Here is a 20801-nt window from a genome sequence, read left to right on the forward strand (position 1 = left end):
TATTATTGCACACCCCTTTATAAGGGCTACCTATTGTGTTGAGTGTTCCTAGGTCAGCCTATCCTCAAGGGATAAATTTATTTGTCGTCTCCTGCCGGTCTGATGTCCCGTTGACTATATTGGACTCCTGGACTATATGGGAATTTGGAAGTTTTCGAAGTTATTGTGAATTGTTTAAAAACCCCAGTTCAATCATTGGTGTAATTTGCTGGGTAAGTTATGTACATTTTTTGTATTAATTTTTTTTGGTTGTCATCATTCTATTTTTTATGTCATTTTTTGGTTTAGCTTTCTTCTTGTACGTTATTTAAATAATAAATAATTAAATAATGGTTTTGGGTCTAAACTTTCTAGTTTCAATGAATTCTTAGTTACATATTACAATTTTGTAAAAAAGTTTAATTGGGGGAAGCTTATATTTTATGAAATAAAAAACATGATCCTGATTTCTCCGTGTTGTTTTAGGGTTTTTTTGATCCGGGTTTGAAGAATTATTTTTGTGTTGGGTATGAATAATCATTTTTATTTCCTGGTATAAAGAATTATTTATATTTCCTGGTATGCAGACCATTTCTACCTATTTTTCCTGGTAGAGGGACTTGTAAGCAGAATTGTCTTTTATGGTATAGGGACTTTTCCTCTTTATAAATGGACTTTTGATTTCGTGTACGTTGATATTTCCTACTGAACATATCCTACGTGGATATGTGGAAATCCTACCGGCTTTCTGTAAAGGCCATATCGACGGCGGAGGAAGAAATGCTATGTTATTAAATTCAGATAAGTTTAGTTGTATGGTCGGACGGTAAGTTCTTGTAAAACTTTTTTATTTACTTGCCTGGTTTCATACAATATCTACTATTATTATTTAATATTAGGCCTGGTATTGACAACTATTTTAAATTAATTAATTGTAATTTGTGTAATTGATAGTATATTTAACCCTACATATATGACATCAAATATTTATCTTGACGGTCCCATATCTGATCAGATACGCAAAGCTTGGTATTGCGTGCATCTACACCTCTTCTTTAATTTTATTGTTACTGCTGAGAATAATGTTATATAATATTTATTATTACAAAACTGACTTATGTTTTACAGGTTGTTTAATTTATATTTTAATTATGCTGAAAATATGTTATGTTTTACAGGTTGTTTAATTTATATTTTGAAAATGAGGAAATTAGGTACATGTTATTAATAAATTTTAGTAAAATTTCTTTTTTTATTTTTTTTTTTTTTTGAAAAAGAGGTGCATTTGTTCGATTGGTATTTATTTATTATTTTGTTTGTTAGGACTTACCGATTCCGTTATTCCTTTCATTCATTCATTTGTTTTACGTATTAGAAGAGTCAATACATGTTTGGTTTACTTTAAGGCTCGTTTTATTTCTTGTCTGTTCCTAAAATAAAACATTCATAGCCGAGGGGTAGTCCGTTGGAACGGACTGGCGCCCATTATTACATCAGATTTAGGTCTATAAAGAACTCCGACCCACTCCGCTGCCTGACAGGGTTCAGCTAGCCGGACACACCCCTGTGTCCCCCTTCTACTTGCAAGTAGCTTGATGGCTGGGGGGGGGGGGTGACACCTGTATTGCATTTACCTCTCTTTGATTATACGTAGTCATTCTTTTTAATCTTGTTTTTTGTTGTGTTTCGTGAGTTTTCTCTTTGTATCATTGTTATTTTCATTTTTAGAGCAGTCTATTTTACTTCAACGTCTGTTTGCACCAAGTTCTCTGTTGTTTTTATTTCTTTCTCCACCTTGATACTTATTTCTTTTTTCCATTCAGGGTTTTTCAGTGGTGAATTATCTGTATCACTTTTTCCTTTTTAACTTTCATAAATGTTCTTCGTCTTAAATGTATCTATTATAAATTGATTCTGGTCGCTATGAATGTCAGCTAAAGAGTATGTTTTAGTAGATTTTACGTACTTTTAAGTTGTGTAAAATATTAAGTTGTGAAGCTCTAGAGAGCTTTAATAGAAGAGGAATACTTTTTTCTTCAACAGAAAGCGTCAAAAGATATAGTCCTGTCGCCAGGGGGGGGGGTACAACGGCCTCCTTAATTCAGATGGACTTACCCAAGTTTTTTTTATGTATTTTGACCTGTAGAACACGAATTTTTTGGATAACAGTTGATCCGGATGTCGATAAGTTTGTTATAAACAAAGAACTTGAGGAATTGCATAACACCGATTTTTCGCAAAACAAAACATTTTTTTGTATTTTTTGGGTGATTCTCAGCAAAAATGGTCTTACAAGTTTTTTCGTAGAATGCATAGTTTTAGAGATAAACGCGGTTGAACTTTCAAAAAATCGAAAAAGTGCAATTTTTGAACCCGAATAACTTTTGATTAAAAAATAAAATAGCAATTCTGCTTACTGCATTTGAAAGTTGAAGTCAAATTCTATCGGTTTTGATTATTTGCATTGCTAAAATTAAGTTTTTATTTGTTAAACAAAGCCATAAACACATATTGTTTCCCGTGCCCAATGCATGCGTTTTAGTGTACGTAATCTACGTAGAAATTGTATGTATGCGCGCCTACTCGTTCGATTTCAAATGGGAAATGCATTGAAAACATCATTGAATCACTATGTGTTTATAGCTTTGTTTAACAATAAAAAAATTAATTTTTAGCAATGAATGTAATCAAAACCGATAGAATTTGACTTGAACTTTCAAATGCAGTAAGCAGAATTGCTATTTTATTTTTCATTCAAAAGTTATTCGGGTCCAAAAATTGCAATTTTTCGATTTTTTGAAAGTTCAACCGCGTTTATGTCGAAAACTATGCATCCTACGAAAAAACTTGTAAAAACATTTTTTGCTTAGAATGGCCCAAAAAATACAAAACAATGTTTTGTTTTGCGAAAAATCGCTGTTGTGATTCCTCAAGTTCTTTGTCTATCTTATCGACATCCGGATCGACTGTTACCCAAAAAATTCGTGTTCTACGGGTCAAAATACATAAAAAAATTTTGAGTAAGTCCATCTGAATTAAGGATGCCGTTGTACCCCCACTGGCGACAGGACTAATAAGAAAAACGAAAATATTTCAATTTTATCCATCCATGTTCAACAAACGATAAGAATTAAACATATTTCCCATTATTCATCAAAAAGGAATATCTGTAGAGGATAATCATCGCCCTACATTAAATTGTAAGCGTTAAAGCGTTTCATAAATCAGATTTTAAAATGAAAATTAATACATTGCCTAAATTTCAGTAATATTTTCTCGCCTTGTTTTATACGGGCGTTTAATAATAAACGCGAAAATGCGCGTTTGTCACGCCTTTGATCATAGTCCAGGTATTTTGCTTTCTTTTGGAAACGTTTTTAGAACACAATCAGCAATTGGACTTCGTAAGTCCTAGGTTTTCAACCAAAGTGACCAGGAGTAGAACCGGAAGTCGATATTTGAACTCTTCGTGTATAGTAAAAAGGGAAATTTGTCAGAATGCGCAAAAAGGGGCCCTATCAATGTTTGGTGTAAATGTTTAAGAAATTCGATACGGCCGCTTTGAAGATAAGAGCTTGCCGATATTTTAACATCCCATTAATCATCAAAATTAGTCATTAGTAGTTAATTTACATATTAGTACACTTAAAATTATTAGAGGATAAAATATTAGGCAAGATTAATTAAACTTTTTTTCTACTTTTAAGAACAAAAAACAATTTCATTAGCGGAACCGAATTCAAAATTATTCTGCACATCATTTTTGAAACGTTATTTGTTTAAAATATCTTATATTTATTGGTAAAAAAAATATGAATTCGTCTGGACTAAATTACTGTTCTTATCGATATCAGAGAACTTGGTATTCACACAATGTTGCCAAACTGAATTTTGTTATATTCGGTTTAAATTTTCTAACGAATTTCCGAGCCGAAGACGACTTTGCGTCGATTGATATACGATTTCACTAATTTGGAGTCATTCTTGCCAAACAAAAATAAGTTTTTAATCGGACATGACATCAAAACCAGAGAACCGGACATGACATCAATTATTCGAGCTCAACTTTTTAATACGTGTCGGTTGATATATCACATGTACTATTTCTGCAACTATAATGTAGCACTTCCAGTTACAACTTTTTAACCGGAAGTTATATAAAAACGGGAAGTATATTATTTGTTCTCGTGTTGTTAAGGCGCGTCGAATAATATATCGCTTGTACAGTTTGGGCGACTTTAAAATAGTACTTTTGGTTGCAACTCTGTAACCGTAAGTCTGACGTAAATTTTTTCACCTTTGACATCATCTTTGGATTAAGTTACGATTCCGACAACGACTGTCGACGGCAGACGGCAATTGCAGACGGCAGTTACAGTTGTCACCATGATAGACGTCATTACTTTGCACTATTAATTTGTATAATTATTAGCAACTGACGTTATGCCAGACAGCAGTTGTCAGATGTCGGCATCAGTCTCATACAAATTAATAGTGCAAAGTAGTGACATCTGCAGTTGCCGTCTGCCGTCTGCAGTGGTTGTCTGAATCGTACCTTTACAAGCTCTTATTCGATACCTCATTTGTCATTCTATTTCAATAACGAAGGTGTTATGTTTACAGACTGACAGATACACATGGATAATTCAAGATTTTCACTTTTAAGAGGAAACAGTAGCAATCAACAGGTAGCGAAAACGCGTTCCAAGATGGCGGCTGTAATTTTGAATATTTTTTCGAGATATTTGGCACACGTATTGGCAATATAATAAAGAATGGCGGTACAGAGCCCAATTTTAAAAATATATTAATATGCGGAAATTACTCTGTAATTAAATACAATATTATAAAAACGAGCCTGTACCGCCATTAAGAAGAACAAAAAAATACACTTTCTTCAAATAAACTTTTTTATCCGATGCCTAGATTTTGTGTCATTTTGGAACTACTAAATTTTTTTTATTTCATTAGTAGTTCCAAAATGACACAAAATCTAGGCATCGGATAAAAAGGTTTATTTGAAGAAAGTGTATTTCTTGTTCTTCTTAATGGCGGTACAGGCTCGTTTTTTTAATATTGTATTTAATTACAGAGTAATTTCCACATATTAATATATTTTTCAAATTAGGCTCTGTACCGCCAAAATATTCAAAATTACAGCCGCAGTCTTGGAACGCGTTTTGGCTACCTGTTGATCGCTACTGTATCACCTTAATGTTAAATGTTAAAATGGGTGAAAACAATACTACATCATCTCGAATTTAATTTATTTATCACATGTAGAGTTTCCTAAAACACATCTGTATTGTATCACATTTTTGAAGTATTTTGCAGATTTCTTTGGAGTTCTTGTTCGATTTGGGCTTGAAAAATCTACACGGTACAGCCCAAAGTGTTCCCTAAAATTTTTAATATGAATTTAATATAAATATGGAGTCAAATATGTAAAAAATAATAAAAAAAAAAGATGTGAGTAGATCGCGCAGGAACACGAGATATCAGTCTTTACGTTTGAATTGGTAAAGAACACAGCGTTATGACGTCATTTTCGCGTCCCATAACCTCATCACACTCTGGGGTGAATACAACATCAAACACAAAAAATCCAACCAACGTTTGTTGGGATTAAACAAAAACTGGATAACTAAAGTGTTATTATTATTTATAGCAACGACTTCGAATAATAACGGGATTCGGCTCAGGTTAGAATCAGAAGTCGAAGATGTGATTTGACTTCAGACTTCTGCCGATTTACTTCTTTATTCGGCCCTGTCCCTTTTGGCATGACTTATTCTTTTTCTAAGCACATATTTTGATTCTACCAGTGAAACTTAAGCGTTTTAAAATTAATGCCTTTTCTCCTAATTTATCTTCTTACTCACAGTATGTTATTATCTTTTCGTACCCTATCAATAAAATTTAATTTCTTGTATTGCCATAATAATTATCGAATGGTCCAAAAACTTATAGACAAAAATCAAAATTATTTTTGAATAGAGAATAGAGATTTGTTGAGAGACAAATAATTTTTCAAAAATGCCAAGTTTCTTGTAAAAGGTATATATTAAAATACCCTAAATAAGGGTCAAAATACAAAACGTTTTCGGATTAAGGAATCCATCATCAGTGTTTAAAAGCCAAAATTTGCATGCCTGAGCCACCAAAATGTATAGGGTAAAAACCCTTTAAATGTAAATAATAAAGATGTTTTACATATTTATATAAAATTCATCGGATGTAATAGATAAACCTGGATGTTACCCAGGGCAACACAGGACTCTCCCCACGTGGTTGGAACTTTTTTTGGTGAAAACCTCACATATTGGATTTCAATGGCCAACTGGTTGAATTGTTGGCCATTGAAATCCAATATGTGAGGTTTTCACCAAAAAAAGTTCCAACCACGTGGGGAGAGTCCTGTGTTGCCCTGGGTAACATCCAGGTTTATCTATTACATCCGATGAATTTTATATAAATATGTAAAACATCTTTATTATTTACATTTAAAGGGTTTTTACCCTATACATTTTGGTGGCTCAGGCATGCAAATTTTGGCTTTTAAACACTGATGATGGATTCCTTAATCCGAAAACGTTTTGTATTTTGACCCTTATTTAGCGTATTTTAATATATACCTTTTACAAGAAACTTGGCATTTTTGTGATTTATGGTATACAGCCAGCTACAGGAAGTTTATTTTCCTCGTGGATTTTAAATAATTTTTCGCTTACGAAATACTTACGTGTAGCCCTGTAACCATTCAAAATTGTCCATCAAACTCCAAGCTGTGAAACCGAAAACATTTACTCCATCATCCATAGCATCTTTCAAACTACTCAAGTGTTGCTGAAACAAGAATAATTCTATATAAAACACTGCCACTTAATGAAGTGACTGTTTTACCTGATAATAGTCAACCCTTGTATCATCTTCTAAAGAAGAAGCGTTGTCTGATACCCCATTTTCCGTTATTAATATTGGTATATCGCCATATATGTTCTTGATCCAGTTCAATGTTTTTCTTAGTCCCCAAGGAACAACCTGTATTTTGAAATAGTATTCTATCATTGAGTTATTTATATTAATTTAGAGAAATAGAGACGAACACGGTGATATGAAGAAAGTGTATAATAGGTTAATAACTTTAATATTACAAGAAAGAAAACGATGAACAGGAAAACTAAATAATCGAAACCCGAAACCATAAAAAAAATTGTGTTGTAGCATTTTTTGTTCATTATCTATAAGATTTCTAATATTTTAATTACGTTTTTCTAATATTCGCATACCTGCAAGTCCTGACAGGGCTTGCTCAGGCAGGACCATCTCTATCTGCTCTGACTCCAGGCAGCGCTAAGGGCTTTGGAAGCGCTCAAGATCAGCTCTAAGATGGTTCTTGAGTGCAAGAGAGCACTGAATGATATTGCTCTGACCAACAGGGTTAGATTGGTATGGGTACCGGGACACATAGGTGTGGAAGGTAACGAATAGGCTGAAGCCCTGGCAAGACGGGGCTTATCCTCTCTGCCTGTGGGACCCGAACCTGTGATTGGGATGCCCTTCAGTACTGGTCGTGGTAGTCTCAGGGAGCTTCTTCTGCGGAGGTTCCAGGGCTCCTGGGCCAGTTGTGCAGGTTTGAGACAGGCCAGGCTCCACATAGTGGGGCCATCCAAAAGTCTTACAGCTCAACTGCTTTTTCTAGATCGTAGAAGATGCTCCCTGGTGGTCAGTATGCTCACCGGCCACTGTAGACTCCGACGGCACTTTCATCTGTTTGGACTGGCGGATGGTGTAATGCACGGTGCCGCCTATGTAATGAGGAGGAGAAAAACTCTTCACATATTCTCTGGTAGTGACCGGCCTATCGGAGGTGGCAGATCCTGGGATCGGCATCTATGCAGCCGAACCAGGCGAGGGAGTTGCCTTTTAAGAGACTTGTGGCTTTCTGTGAGGCCATAAGGTTTCTGGAGGACTAGCATGTGAGCCTGGTGCAGCCTGGGCCCCAGAAACGCCGAAGACCGTACTGTGGACCCGTCGTAGGAGGTCTAAGTGTCTGAAGGGCTCACAAATGGGCCCTGCCCCGATGTGCCATAACCATATTATAACCAAATAACCAATATTCGCATAATAGTTTTTTTTATAGATATTCGAATTGCATTCAAGAATCTTGAAACCAAAATAAACAAAATCTAAATGTTTATTTACTTACCCAGCCTTTGTCTAGGGGTAAAGCAATCGCGTCCTTCTTTTTAAATAGTTTTATTTGTAAATCTCGTGTTCCTATTTAACACGTTTAAAATTCCAACAATTCAAAAACATACTCACCCTTAACCATGGTGTGGCAGATTTCGGCCATTCGTCTTTTTGATAAGCGCTTATTTGTGCATCTGCTTCAAAAGAAATATCGTCTATTTTTTCATCATCAGAATCTCGTGCCATAAACGTGGTATAATAATTCAGCCCCAAATAGTCAAGGGTACCTTTTAAGTACTCGATTTCGTCTTTAGTGAATTGTGGAAGACGCGATTGGCTGAAGCCTTGAAGTGAGCTTCTTTTTGCGATTGTTTTCTTCATCAGTTCTGGATAGTCACCCAAAGTTAACGGTCTGGTATACCATCCATGCTGAAAAATATATATTTTATTAACCTCGTCTGAGACGTTAGGATGACTGGTGTGTGGAAATAACTGTTTGCAAAATATAAAACTGACCAAAAATTGACTCTTTGAATTTACGGAATAACCGTTGCCGGCCCTACTCTCCCCCATATCTAACTATAAATAACCTGATTTCTAGAGCAGACGAGTAAAGCCAGGTTTTCCCAGCAAACGTGTCTGCTGCATTTGAGCATTCGAGACTATTCCAAACGATGAACAGGTAACTGAAGGACATCACGAAAGGGTATTTAATTCTAGTACATTAAAAAAAAGACCAGCTAACGGGAGAACTCTCTTCTTCTTTTTCTTCTTCTTTTTGTGTAGACATGACTCTGTCTGTTTTTCAGTGTGTCTCCAGTAAGTTGTCATTCCATCTTTTTCGGGGTCTTCCCACTGATCGTCTTCCTATTGGGGAACTGTCTCTCGCCGTCCTTACTACTCTATTTGATGATATTCGGCTTATGTGGTCGTTCTATTCTACTCTTCTGTTTTTCACCCAGTTATTAATGTTGCCTTGCATCTCCGTCGTATATCTGCACTAGTAGCTCTATCCCATAGTGTCTTACCATCGATTGATGGTAACCCCCGATGGGAGAACTCTCATAAGAGCATATTATTGTCGGGAGATAAACTTTCTATTATATAAATTATGTTTTACTGTAAATAGTGTGCAACATAAAAAATAATGTGTGTGTGTAATTTGTACGTACGTAAGAAGTTATACTTCTATTATATAATTTCAACGAAATAAATATACTTAACAGTTACAATACAAAAAATTAACAATGATTACCAAAAATTAACCAAAACTTAACAATGCCAAATATTAAAAAAAGAAAAAAGTATGAATCGGCCGGGATTTGAACCCGCAATCTCGCGATTTCTCGATCTCTGGTCCAATGCTCTACCAACCAGGTCATCAAGGCGCATGTTACTGACGTTTCAGATATACATAATTACACATCACGGTGACAAGTGAAATATAAAAATAGATGTTTTATTATTTTACACCCAAGGAAGACAAATCCAAAGACACAAAATTATAATAAATAATACATTTACTTAAAAACACTAATATACATGTATTATTTTAATGGCTTATTTGCGCTGATACATAATTTGAAAGATTAGCAACTAAACGTCATACTGTCTGTGTGCGCATGCGCGCAGGTTTATGAAAAATTTTACTCTCAATCGCGCCTAAAGAAGTATGACTTCAATAAATTAAAAACAAGTGTAAATAAAAACTGAATAAATTAAGTGTTAAAGCAAATGGTTTATAATCTACTTACAACAAACTGCTGTCCTCGTTCTGCAGCATCTACGTCTCTGGTACTGTTAGTGTCTGGCTCTAACCAAGCGGTATCTATAGTTATCCCAACTTTTCCTAAAACGGAAACATTAGAAAATGGTTATTTTATGCAATTAACCCATTCATCATGAAGACTCGCTGAATGACGAGCTTCTGGATGGAGTCAAAGATCAACGCCTAAGAACACCTGGTGGGAAATAAACAAGATTCATATTGGTATAACATAACAAAAGTCCACACCAGTATAATTATAGCATAATGATAGTTATTGCTGTCTTACCTTTTTGTGTACTACGAAAGTGTTTGTCATACAAATGCCACGTTTTCGCATGAGCTTTGAGGACGTTATGGGTACAAAGGTATTCCCCAATACCAGATGAATCAACAAGAGGGGCTCTTTGCATGTTACCGTAACCTCCGTTGCAGGTTTGCTTCGGTTCGTTGAATGTCAACCAATATTTAACGTCATCACCGAAATTTTCAAATACCACTTTGGCGTAATCTACAAATCTATCAACTATTAGCTCGTTGGTCCATCCACCCAAGTTTTCCAATGGTTGGGGTGTATCCCAATGGAATATAGTTACTAAAGACTCGATATTGTTGGCTCTAAGTTCCTTGATGAGGTTTTTGTAATAAGCGATTCCAAGTGGGTTGATTTTGTTATTAAAACCTGAAAAACTAAACACTTTAAGACATGTCCAGGAACTTTACAAGACGCCTAATAGGCTCGATATTGTTGGCTCTAAGTTCCTTGATGAGGTTTTTGTAATAAGCGATTCCAAGTGGGTTGATTTTGTTATTAAAACCTGAAAAACTAAACACTTTAAGACATGTCCAGGAACTTTACAAGACGCCTAATATATCGTTTAAGGAAAGATTTTTATATCATTTTGAAAAGCTATGACTCAATTTTATATATGCAGCTTTTTTATATATTTTTTTAAAATACTGTACTATAGTGACTCACCTGTCGGTAAAATTCTGGACCAAGACAACGAAAATCTATAATGGGTGACTCCCAAATGCTTAAGCATAGCCACATCTTCTTTATATTTGTGATAAGAGTCGCAAGCTATATCTGCGGTTGAGTTATCGATAACTGGTGATGGCACCCTGTGAATTACTCTGTCCCAAATATTTTCTCCTTTACCATCTTCGTTCCATGCTCCTTCGATTTGATAGGATGCTGTTGACGTACCAAACATAAAATCTTTTGGAAATTTGGATACATTGATTGTTGTCGCAAAACTGGAATTATAAGAATTTTGTAGAAGAGATACAAAGTCATAAAAACTTGGTACTAGTACACTTTAGAAGACCAAAAATAATCATTTTTTTCAAGAATTATTTTTTCAGAACCTGTATTAAAAACGAACATAATAGCTATTTGTATAACAAGGGAGGAAAGTGCTACTTTTCCTCCCGAGAATGAAGTTTACTGCCCGACGCGTAGCGGAGGGCAGTAATCATTCAAGGGAGGAAAAGGCACTTTACTCCCATGTTATACATATGGTTTTTCCACCTTCCTCAAATAACAAGTCATTTTTTCATTTTTACTTAATTTATTTATATAACTAACCAACAAAATTTATTAGAACTAAAACTAACAAGTACGTACAATATAACTGTCAACTGTCAAATATAAGTCAAATTAATAATGTAAACATTGTTAAATCAAAATAACAATTTACTGTTTTTTACCATTCTGCAAAATACAGAGTGTTTTATAAATAAACGTTAAAATGTATAGAAACTTACGTAATAGAAAATAGATATTGTACAGGGCATCAATAAGTTACATTTCATGATTGAAATACCATGACGTCACTTTTACTTTTCCTCCCTAGGGAGGAAAAATATTTTCCTCCCTAGGGAGGAAAAGTACAACTTTGCTCCCTACAATCAGGTCCGGAAAAGTATACTTTCGGTAGAGGTAGGTGGAAAAACTTTTTACATATTAATATCTAACTCTTAGAGAGTACAAAATATATATCTTTTTTCATTTATGCACGTGCACTAATATTGTAGAGGGCGTGAAAGTCGAGGCCTCGAAAAATGATGGCGGACAGTTAATCTCAGGATTGGGATATCTGAAACAAAAAAAATCGTACTGCATTTGAAAAAGGAAGGTTTCTTACGTGACAATTTACCACAATTTGACCAAAAAATAAAAAAGAAATATTTTTTAACCATGAAAAACTGAAGAAAAACGGGCGATTTTTTCACAAATTTTTTTCAAATTTCCGTAAAATCTTTTTTTTGCGGAATTTTTCACTAACGGTGGTACATTGTCACGTAAGAGACCTTCCTTTTTCAAATGCCGTACGATTTTTTTGTTTCAGAGATCCCAATCCTGAGATTAACTGTCCGCCATCGGAACTTCTTTTTTTCGATGCCTCGACTTTGGCGCTCTCTACAATATTAGTGTACATGCATAAATGAAAAAAGATATATTTTTTGTATTCTCTAAGAGTAAGATATTAATATGTAAAAAGTTTTATGTTCATTTTTAATAAGGGTTCTGAGAAAAAAAATCTTGAAAAAATGCTTATTTTGGGTCTTCTAAAGTGTACTAGTACCTTAAACCTTTATATCTTAATATCTTTTTTGAAGATATTCTTGTTTAGCGGCGAATCGATTGAGGGTAAAATTTGATTGATCCGCGCGCATGCGCACACCGACAGTATGGTATTAGTTGTTATACGGGCTCTGATTGGGTGTTGAAATTTTGAAATGGTCTGTCAATAATTGTTCAATATGGAGGTTATCGGTAAACAAAAATATTGTATAATATTAGTTTTTATTGAGCTGTGGACAGAAATAAAATCAAATTTATAATTATTGTGACTTTTTAAATAGTTTTGAAAAGCCGCAGGTACGTAATTCTAAATGTTTCAGTTGGAAATACCTAATAGTTTCAATACCTATCTATTTGGAAAATGTAAACAAAATAATGTAGTTACCTATTAGTAGGCAATGCTTTAATTTACATAATCTGATTACGAACAAACTTTCTACAAATTTCATCTCATATATCGTTTTCTTACTCTATATTTTGTTGTATTTTATTTCGACAAAAATCAAACTAATAATTTTATTAAATTCATATAAATGGTGTAAACGTTTAGTTTGTGTATATTCCCACATGACGTATACGAGAGTTTGGTGCAGTTTGAAATGGCGTCAACTTTCGTACGGTGCGGTAGACGTGAAGTGGGTTCAAGCCCCAAGCAAGTTATTATTTTTTTATTTTTTTTTTATAGATTTTATGATTGTAAGTATATTATTATATAATTTTTGAAGATATTCTTCTTTTTTGAAATTGGTAGATAAGAAAGTTTGATTTTTAAATAAAATAAGTACAAATAACCTTTTAAGTATATTTACTTAGTTTAAATTACCTATTATACAGGGTGTCCCAAAAGTAGTGGAAAGGTCGAATATTTCGCGAACTAAACATCGGATCGAAAAACTGAAAAATAAGTGTTCAATCATTTTCAAAAATCTATCCAATGACACCAAACCCCAACCCCCACTACATCCCCTGGAGGTGGGGTGAAGGGTAACTTTAAAATCTCAAATGGAAATCCCTAGTTTTTCTTGCAGATTTGGATTCGTTGCGTAAAAGAGCGCAACTTTTATTCAAGACATTTTTTCAAACTGTGGATAGATGGCGCTATAATAGGGAAAAACGATTTAGCCTGATACCGTAGGTAAATTATAGAAACGGTCTAATATCTCGAGAAAGGCACTTTCAAATGAGAAACCAAAAAAAAAAGGTTTTTAATACTTTTCGAAAACCTATCGAATAACACTAAACATGACCCTCCAACCCACCCCCTGGACGTGGGGTGGGGGTAACTTTAAAATCCTAAATAGCAACCCCAACTTTTTATTACAGATTCGGATTCGTCATGAAAAAGTAAGCAACATTTATTCGAAACATTTTTTAGAATTGTTGATAGATGGCGCTTTAATTGGGAAAATACGATTTATTAGCGCCATCTATCAGCAATTTTAAAAAATGTTTCGAATAAATGTTGTTTAATTTTTCATGACGAATTCGAATCTGCAATAAAAAGTGGGGGTTGCTATTTAAGATTTTAAATTTACCCCCCACCCCATCTTCAGGGGTGGGTTAGAGGGTCATGTTTGGTGTTTATCGATAGGATTTCGAAAAATATTAAAAACTTGTTTTTTGGTTTCTCATTTGGAAGTGTATTTCTCGAGATATTAGACCGTTTCTATAATTTACCTATGGTATCAGGATAAATCGTTTTTTCCAATTATAGCGCCATCTATCCACAGTTTGAAAAAATGTCTTGAATAAAAGTTGCGCTCTTTTACGTAACGAATCCAAATCTGCAAGAAAAACTAGGGGGTTCCATTTGAGATTTTAAAGTTACCCCCCACCCCACCTCCAGGGGGTGTAGTGGCTGTTGGTGTTTGGTGTCATTGGATAGATTTTTAAAAATGATTGAACACGTATTTCTCAGTTTTTCGATCCGATGTTTAGTTCGCGAAATATTCGACCGTTCCACTACTTTTGGGACACCCTATATAATAGAAGAATATCTTCTTACGTGCGTACAAAGTACACACACATTCTTTTTTTAGATTGTGGAACTACAACATTCGTCTTTCTAGAATCTTACTCTGTATGATATTCTATAAAAACTGGTATTTTGTCCGCATTATGTGCACAAGTATAAACAAAACTTTATGACAAGTAAAGCTTCTTCTAAAAACTAGAACATCGGAGATGGGGTCGATTTTTTTTATCACTGACATGAGGCAAATATTTAGAGATGTACAGTTCTAAACCAGTTTTGAACAGGTAGCGATTACACAATGATAAAAGACATAGATCTTGAGAAAGATACCTCTTCTTCTTCTTTTACTTCTTTAAGATCTTTTGATCTGTTTAATTCTGAAGCTGGCTCTGGTTAATTTCTTGGGGGGTAGATTGCCAACTATCCCTCCATCTTTTAGGTGGTCTTCCGGGGGGTCTTGAACCGGGCGGGTTGTTTTCTAGGGCAATTTTTGGTAGTCTATTCTCATCCATTCGTCTTACATGATTGTACCACATCGTCTTGCGCTGCCTTCCCCATCTTACAATATCTTGAATTTTGCATTGCTCTCTAATGTCTGTATTTCTCACTCTGCCTCTTCTTGTTTTCCCCACTATTGTTCTTATGGTTTTCATTTCGACAACCTTAGCATCTGTTTCGTTTTGTTGGTGTCTTCGCGCACTTCTATACCATATGTCATGATCGGTCTTATGCAAGTCTTGTAGATTCTAATTTTACTATCTGTGCGCATATACGGATTTGACCAGACTTATCTCTTGCAGACCAGACAAAAGCATTAAATGCTTTGTAAAAGTAGTAAAACACTTACAAAGCATTTGTAAGCATAGTAATGCTTTGTAAGTGTAGTAAAATCTTCAAAAATGTAGTACATACTTGAAGCATTAGCAGGTACTACGTTTTATGCATTCCACCCAATAGAATGACATATAGAGGAAAGCCATAAGATACACAGCCAAAAGAAACTATACGACAAAAGAAGTCCCCAAACACAAGCTTTAATGGAAGAGAGGAGAAAACGCAAATTAAGGGGAGCAAAGAGCACCATGAACTAAGAGAGATAAGTAAAAGAATACAAAAATATATTGGGAGGGACAACCGAAAGCATAAAAGTGAACACATCCAGTGAACAGAGATGAATTAAGGGCAGTAGAAGATTTCTACACAGTGCAATTGTTTGTAATTTTTTTTTGTACTTCTTTGAGGAGTCTCGTGTGTATTGTACAGTTATATTTATAGACCAGGGCGGATCTGTTTTGAGGTGGATGTGAGAGGTGGCATTCAGATTTTTGCAGATAAAGTTAGACAACTTCAATAATTATAATTGACTTATGCTGCTTTCCAAATATGCCCGGAACATTAATAAAAAAAATTTAAATTTCGAAAAATATTTTTTTCTACTTTCTTTGCTTATAACTTTAAAACGATTTAGTTTGGAACAAAGTCGTAGGGAAATAAAATAAAGATAATTGAATTTTGTATGATAAACGACTGGTTACAAATGTCTTAAATTATTACCCTTTTTGCAAAATAGCAATAAATACAAAATAAGTTTGTAAAATACACCTGTTTTTATTCAATATTTCTTAACCACTTTGGTTGCACTTAAAATTTTCGTAATTCGCTTTGAAAATTCTTACAACATACTTAAATCGTTCACCAAATTTCATTAAAATTGACCTGATAGAATAAATTTGCAATCTAAATTTTTTAAAAAAAGTTCAAATGTTTTATTCTTAAAAAAAGTAGACCATTTAGAAGTTTGCTAATTTTTTTACATATAAAGAGGCTCTCTACCTATCTAATGCACTTTACAGAATTAAAATCGGATTATTTAAGCGGCCTCAGCACTGTTTTAAAGTTATAAACAATTTTTTGGCTTATAATCAAATGTACTGAGGACGTTTAAGTTGGTATAAATTCATTTTCTCGAGAATATAATAGGCGTCTCTGGAGATAAATCCCGAAACAGGTCGATTTTTATTTTTAAATCCCAATTTTTTGGTATATATGTATCATACTAGTGACGTCATCCATCTGGGCGTGATGACGTAATCGATGACTTTTATAAAATGAGAATAGGTGCCGTGTGATAGCTCAATCGAAAGTCTATTCAATTTTGTATTGACTAATATAAACATTAACATAATTATTTATACAGGGCTTGAATTGAAAAAATTTTTTTGAATTAAATTAATTCCAATACTTAGATTACGTCATCATCCCAGATGGATGACGTCACTAGTATGATATTTGTGCCCAAAAATTATAATTTAAAAATAAAAATTGATCTGTTTCGGAATTTACCTCCAGAGCCGCCCATTCTCAAGAAAATAAATTTATTCCAACTCAAACGTCCTTACTGTATTTGTTTATAAGCCAAAACATTGTTTATAACTTTAAAACAGTGCTGAGGTCGCTTAAATAATCCGATTTTAATTCTGTAAAGTGTATTAGATAGGTAGAGAACCTCTTTATATGTAAAAAAATTAGCAAACTTCTAAATGGTCTACTTTTTGTTCCAAACGTAAGGACAAACGTCCTTACTGTATTTGTTTATAAGCCAAAACATTGTTTATAACTTTAAAACAGTGCTGAGGTCGCTTAAATAATCCGATTTTAATTCTGTAAAGTGTATTAGATAGGTAGAGAACCTCTTTATATGTAAAAAAATTAGCAAACTTCTAAATGGTCTACTTTTTGTTCAGAGTATTTAAAAAATTTGAACTTTTTTAAAAAAATTTAGATTGCAAAGTTATTATGCAAAATGTATTAGGTCGATTTTAATGAAATTTGGTGGACGGTTTAATTATATTGTAAGAATTTTCTAAGCGAATTATGAAGTTTTCTAACTGCAACCAAAGTGGTTGAAAAACATTGAATAAAAACAGTCTTTTTTGCCCCCTTATTTTCTATTTATTGCTATTTTGTAGTAAGGGTAATAATTGTAAGACATTTTAGTCCAATCGTATTTTATACAAAATTCAATTATCTTTATTTTATTTTTCTACGACTTTGTTCCAAAATGAATCGTTTTAAAGTTATAAGCAAAGAAAGTAGAAAAACATCGATATTTTTCGAAACTTTTATATATTTTAATTTTTTTATTGATGTTCTGGGCATATTTGAGAAGGAGCATAAGTCAATTATTACTAATCCACGAGGAAAAATTTCCTGTAGTTGGCTGTATACCATTACAAAAACATAAAATCCTTTATAAAAGGTATATTTGTTAAAATCCCTATACAGGGCTACATCAAAGACAGAACTAGTTTTCGATCGGTTGACCGATCATCATCAGTGCAATCTTAGAATCTACATGCAAGCCACCAAAGTAAAAATAACAGGGTAAAAACCTGATGTCGGATCAATCCGATGACGGATCAATTGTAAAGGGTTTTTACCCTGTTATTTTTACTTTTGGTGGCTTGCATGTAGATTCTAAGATTGCACTGATGATGATCGGTCAACCGATCGAAAACTAGTTCTGTCTTTGATGTAGCCCTGTATAGGGATTTTAACAAATATACCTTTTATAAAGGATTTTATGTCAATTATTATTGTTGAAGTTGTCACCTAACTTTATCTGCAAAAATCCGAATGCTACCTCACACATCCAAAAATAGACGTTTTTTCACAGATCCGCTCTGGTCTATTATGGAATTAGGTAAAACTTTCAAGTCAACTGATGAAATGATTTTTCAGCACCTAATATTGCAGAAGACATTTACGGTTACCTGTATAAACTGAACATTTTAGAGATCAATGAGCCTTGGCTATAGATTAAGAGTTTCTAGGCTTCTTAAGTATTTTAAATCGAAGTTTTAACTTACTTAACTTACAAGTCAACTTACCTTGTTGACAACACAATGCTTATGAGCCACACTTGTTTGCTCACCATTGCAGCAGCAACAAAATACAGAAACTAAATCAAAATTCTACCTTTATATATCACCTTAAACTTGAATTTTTGACCAATTTTTTTAAAAATTACACTTATCTTATTTGCATTTATTAGCTGTTCTCACGAGCGTCAAGTGTTTGCAGATTGGAGGTTTAAAGGCTTATCTTCCGATAATAGTTTTTTGCACTATAATGGTTAAAAAAGCTTTTCTAAATATACTACAACTAAATGCCAATGAGTTGCACAAATTATAGTTTGTACTTCCTCAAATCTAGATATTATTCCACTTATTTCTTTTTTGCTGTTTCATCGTATCTTTTTCAAAGGCATAAATATTTTTTGAAGAGTCTTAGATTATGTTAGAAAACAAGGAGAGAAATAAGGGAAAAAATGTTGGTACTTTTTTTATTAATAAATCAAATAATTCATTTGTTTTTGTAAAACACAAAAAAAATTAATCATCGCATGTAGAATTTCCTAGAACACATCTGTATTGTATCACATTTTTAAGGTATTCCACTGATTTCTTTGGTGTTCTTGTTCGATCTGGGCTCGAAAAATCTACGTGGTACAGGCCGAAGTCCTCCCTAAAATTTGTAATTTAAATATAAGATGGGAACACTTATTTCTTGGTATGTACAAAATACCAAAAAAAGTAGTAGTCCAAGTAATTAAGCTTAAAATAGGACAAAATCTCGCAATTTTTACAGAATGGATCGATTTGCTTAAAAATTTGAGGATAAGTAGTAGATAGTCCAAGGGTCAAAATCTATATGATGCCGAAAGGCGCTTTTACCATGGGAGTGGTTGCCACCCCACCTCGGGGGTGGACATTTTTTATTATATTTTGACCTCAAAAGTTGGTAAAAACATTCATTCTAAGCAAAAAATGTTCTATACATTTTTTTGATAAAATTAATAGTTTTCGATTTATTCCCTATCGAAAGAGTTAGTATTATATCGAAAAAATCAATGTTTTTAATAAGTTTTCTGCTAATAACTCAAAAAGTTTTCGTTTTATCAAAACAACTTTACTTAACAAAAATGTACCTTGTGAAAAATAAACAAAACGGTTTTTAATTTTCTTTAAGGCCAATAGTAATTGAGTTATACTTTATTATATGTTAGCTCTTCTTCGTCAAATGCTAAATATTGTAGCTTCAAAATCAAAAGACGGATAAACTATGCATTTTTCGAGGATAACTTGTTCAAACTAATTTAAAGTATTTAAAAATATCTATCTGCAGGAATACAAAAAAAAGTCTCTGACTCAAAAATTAAGTGACTTATAATGAAAAGAATGTCAGTCTTTTTTTTTTTTTTCAGCGAAAAAATGTTGTTCTGGAGCTATTTTCTTGTGGCATTTTTATAATAAATTACTTTTAATGGGAAATAAGCCACAATTTACCAAAAAAATGATTTTATTAACGTTTCGAATCCCAAATCGGGTTTCGTTGTCAAAATACAAAATACTACTAAAACAAACAAAAATGTTGTTGCTAAGTAAAAAAAATTCTTCTAATAATTTATTTAATCTGACTCATTTATATTGGCAATTCAGACGTATATTATACATTTTAAAGTAGAAGACTTTAAAATGATATCGCCAATATTTATGAGTTGCGTTTCTGGGACGACTTTACTAAAAGATAGTTCATTCGATTACATGAAAGCAATCCCAACTCAAGAATATCCGTCACAAAAAAATCATAGCATGTGATCTATCTTTAAAAAGACAACCAAATGCAACGATGACAGTAAAATTCTCGCGTTAGAGATTCCATAGTAAATCACGAGGGAAAACCAGGAAAAAACCTCGCGATACTATCCCGACATCGTAAGCATTTGGTCTTACATTTAATTTACTTTCAAAAAACTAATACCAAATTCTGACTTTAATATGTTTAAATTATAAATAATATTATAATACATAGATATACAACGAAACCCGATTTGGGATTCGAAACGTTAATGAAATAATTTTTTTGGTAAAATTGTGGCTTATTTCCCATTAAAAGTAATTTATTAGCGAAAAAATAATCGAAAACAACCTCCTAATCACCACCCTAATTAAAATTAGTCATTGAACTTATTCGGTCTTCTTTATTTGTGTATTATTAATAGGTTCTAGAAGTTTGACCGGCTTAGAATGATTAGTTTTTAACAAATGGAGTTAAAAGCGAATAATGAATTTTTGTAGATTGGTAAAACATGCCCTTTCCTTCAGAATAGAAAGGTTAGCATCAGAGATAGGAAAAATGTTTTAATATGAAATTGTAGCTTATTTCATTCCCAAGAACTTGGTTTGCAAACATTTTTTCTGCGGCAAAAATTAAGTGAGCTATTGATAATTAAAACT

General features: G+C 33.3%; 3 protein-coding genes across 6 annotated transcripts in view; 1 reads left to right on the top strand and 2 right to left on the bottom strand.

Annotated features, from left to right (window-relative positions):
* Positions 1–20801, top strand: part of LOC126888405 (neurobeachin) — a 2163879-nt gene that overhangs the window by 722001 nt on the left and 1421077 nt on the right. The gene's annotated exons all lie outside the window — the stretch shown is intronic.
* LOC126888414 (myrosinase 1-like) lies at positions 5230–18551 on the bottom strand. Of its 2 annotated transcripts, XM_050656663.1 has the most exons (8): positions 18393–18550; positions 10917–11197; positions 10227–10619; positions 9927–10021; positions 8305–8601; positions 6883–7020; positions 6722–6825; positions 5230–5378 (listed from the first exon to the last, which is right to left on the bottom strand). In XM_050656663.1, the coding sequence occupies exons 1-8, from the start codon at positions 18437–18439 to the stop codon at positions 5246–5248; spliced, it is 1488 nt and encodes a 495-aa protein (XP_050512620.1). In that variant the 5' UTR covers positions 18440–18550; the 3' UTR covers positions 5230–5245. The 2 variants fall into 2 exon arrangements, with proteins under 2 accessions (XP_050512620.1, XP_050512621.1); XM_050656664.1 differs by lacking the exons at positions 6722–6825; positions 6883–7020 and having other exon boundaries at positions 18393–18551.
* Positions 18834–20801, bottom strand: part of LOC126888410 (myrosinase 1-like) — a 69244-nt gene continuing 67276 nt past the window's right edge. For all 3 annotated transcript variants that reach the window (XM_050656657.1, XM_050656655.1, XM_050656656.1), the window contains one exon: positions 18834–19029. In XM_050656657.1, the coding sequence (XP_050512614.1) occupies positions 18897–19029 (133 nt within the window). In that variant the 3' untranslated portion in view covers positions 18834–18896. The remainder of the gene's footprint in view (positions 19030–20801) is intronic.

This window comes from Diabrotica virgifera, chromosome 7, assembly GCF_917563875.1.
Source record: "Diabrotica virgifera virgifera chromosome 7, PGI_DIABVI_V3a".
Lineage (NCBI taxonomy): Eukaryota > Metazoa > Arthropoda > Insecta > Coleoptera > Chrysomelidae > Diabrotica > Diabrotica virgifera.